The 2,308-nt window shown below is 52.7% G+C and overlaps 1 protein-coding gene across 1 annotated transcript; it reads right to left on the bottom strand.

The window, feature by feature from the left end:
- Nucleotides 1–1,061: 1,061 nt before the first annotated feature.
- On the bottom strand, nt 1,062–2,194 carry LOC121963330 (atypical chemokine receptor 3-like). The gene has a single exon (XM_042513629.1). It carries the CDS (start codon nt 2,160–2,162, stop codon nt 1,062–1,064), a length of 1,101 nt encoding a protein of 366 aa, XP_042369563.1. The 5' UTR covers nt 2,163–2,194.
- Between the last annotated feature and the right edge of the window lie 114 nt (nt 2,195–2,308).

A 2,308-nucleotide genomic window follows, 5' to 3' on the forward strand; every position in this document is an offset into this window, starting at 1 on the left:
CAACATTTTTGGAGTCATACACAGAGTTCCTTAATCTTGAAAAGTATTTGTGGATCTTTAAAAAAACACTTACAGGTCTTGAAAATTCATCGGATGTTTTGACATGTACTCGTAGGTCTTGGATAGTCTTTCCGAGTCACATGAAGTTTTACACAAAGTGTTTCTAAGTCTTCAGAAACAGTCTTTAAAAAGTACTTCCATGTCTTGAGAAGTTTTTCAGGGTCATAAGACGTGTTTCTAAGTCTTGAGAAGTACAGTATTAGCAAGTCTTAAAAAAGCACTCTCAAGTCTTCTGAGGTGTTCGCGAGTCATAAGACGTGTTCCCAAGTCTTGAGAGGATTTTTCATTCATACACAGAGTGCCTGAGTCTTGAAGTGTTTTCAAGTCTATAAAAGGCACTCTCTGGTCTTTAGAAGTGTCCCCATGTCTTGAGAAGTGCTTTCAAGTCTTTCCCTACATCCTAAAATCCCTAGGTTTCCCTACATCCTAAAAAGTGTTGTGAGTCTAAAGAAGTTTTCCAAGTCAGACAAAGTGTCCCTAAGTCTTGAGAAGTGTTTTCGAGTCTTTGAAGGCACCTCCAAGACTTGAGAGGTTTTTCTGAGTCATATGAAATGTTTGAAAGACCTGATGATGCGCTGCCTGTCAAGACTTTCAAAAGCAGTCCCGAGTCTTGAGGGGCTGTCACATCAGGAGACTCTGGTCCACCACCATGACCTGGACCATCAGGGAGTTGGACCATTGCAGTCCCTTTGCTGATGTGGATCTCCTGGTACAAGCTGGAAAGGGTCGTAGCTGCCGGGAGCAGGTAGTGGAAGAATTTGGAAGTCTGAAGAAGTGTGTGCGAGTAGTAAGAAGAGTCCCCAAGTCTCAAGACGAGTTCAGCTGGGATCATTGTCAAGTCCTTCGACCAAGTGCTCAGTCCGTGAGGAAAGTGAGGCCGGTGTCACTTCCTGTTGTTATCGGAGAGGATCGCTGCCTCCAGGAGCAAATCAAAGAATTATCAACAAGTCTTAAAAAGTGCTGATGAGTCTTGAAACTGGTTCTTCAGCCTTCAGAACAGTTCACGTCAGGACGCTGTTGTCCATCATCACCGCAGAGTACTCGGTCTCGGAGGCCTGAGAGCCGTCGATGAGCCTGGCGAGCCCGGTCTTGGTGGAGTACTTGAAGATGAAGGCCTTCATGAGGTCGTAGCGGTAGTTCCTGTTGAGGAAGTTGTAGAGGACAGGGTTGATGCAGCAGTGGACCAGCGAGAAGCACTGCGTCAGGTGCAACGCCACATCCAGGAAGTTCTCCAGCCGGCAGCTGAATGGCAGGACGCCGAGCAGCGACAGCGTGTCCAGCAGGAGGACGGCATGGAACGGTAGCCAGCACACCAGGAAGACCACGATGTAGGTGAGGATGATGTGGCGGCTGACGCGGCGCTCCTGATCCGAGCTGGGGGGTATCGCTGCCGCCACAAGCAGGTAGAAGATGGCGATGACGGGGAGAGGGATGGCGAAGCCAAGCGCGATGAAACTTAGCTGGACGCCCACCATCCAATCTCGAGGGTTGTCCGCCGGGTACACCGGCCGACAGACGGTGCCTTCGTGGTGCGACGACTTGACCACCTGCAGGAAGTAGGCGTCAGGGACAGAGGCTGCCAGCGCCAGCAGCCACACCAGGACGCAGATCAGCCGCCGCACCACCTTCTTCCTCCGGCTGTCGGGGGCGTCGGCGAACAGCGTGACGGACAGGTAGCGGTCCACGCTCATGCAGGTGAGGAAGAAGATGCTGCTGAAGAGGTTGACGCTGAAGACCAGGTGGGTGAGTCTGCAGACGGTGTCTCCGAACGGCCAGTGCCCGCCCTGCAGCAGCGACGCTACCCACACTGGCAGCGTGGCCACCGCGCACAGGTCGGCCACCGCCAGGTTCAGCACGTACAGGTGAGTCTCATAGCGGTTCCTGACGGAGCACAAGTTGACCCACACCACCAGGGCGTTGGCGGCGAGGCCCACCAGGAAGATGAAGACGTAGAGGACGGAGAGGACGTGCAGGAATGAGGCGTGGCTGACGGCTCCCAAGCACAACAGCGCCTCCACGTGGGACAGGTTGTCGGCGGCGGTCAGGTTTAGCTCCTCCCACAGCTCCAGGAGCTCGGTGAGGTCACTGGTGCTCAGGCTCATGGTGATGATGTCACACCTGCAAAACAGGAAGAAAACAACTGTTAATGACGCTGTCTTCTTCTTCTTCATAAAACCCATCTGCTGATGATTAAAGACACCACACAGACGGACACAGAGGGACACAGACGGACACAGAGGGACACAGA

Source organism: Plectropomus leopardus, unplaced genomic scaffold (assembly GCF_008729295.1).
Source record: "Plectropomus leopardus isolate mb unplaced genomic scaffold, YSFRI_Pleo_2.0 unplaced_scaffold10894, whole genome shotgun sequence".
In the NCBI taxonomy this organism is placed as follows: domain Eukaryota; kingdom Metazoa; phylum Chordata; class Actinopteri; order Perciformes; family Serranidae; genus Plectropomus; species Plectropomus leopardus.

Excerpts from the sequence above, each read along its gene's own strand:
- LOC121963330 (XM_042513629.1), bottom strand. The coding sequence starts at position 2,162 with ATGAGCCTGAGCACCAGTGACCTCACCGAGCTCCTGGAGCTGTGGGAG.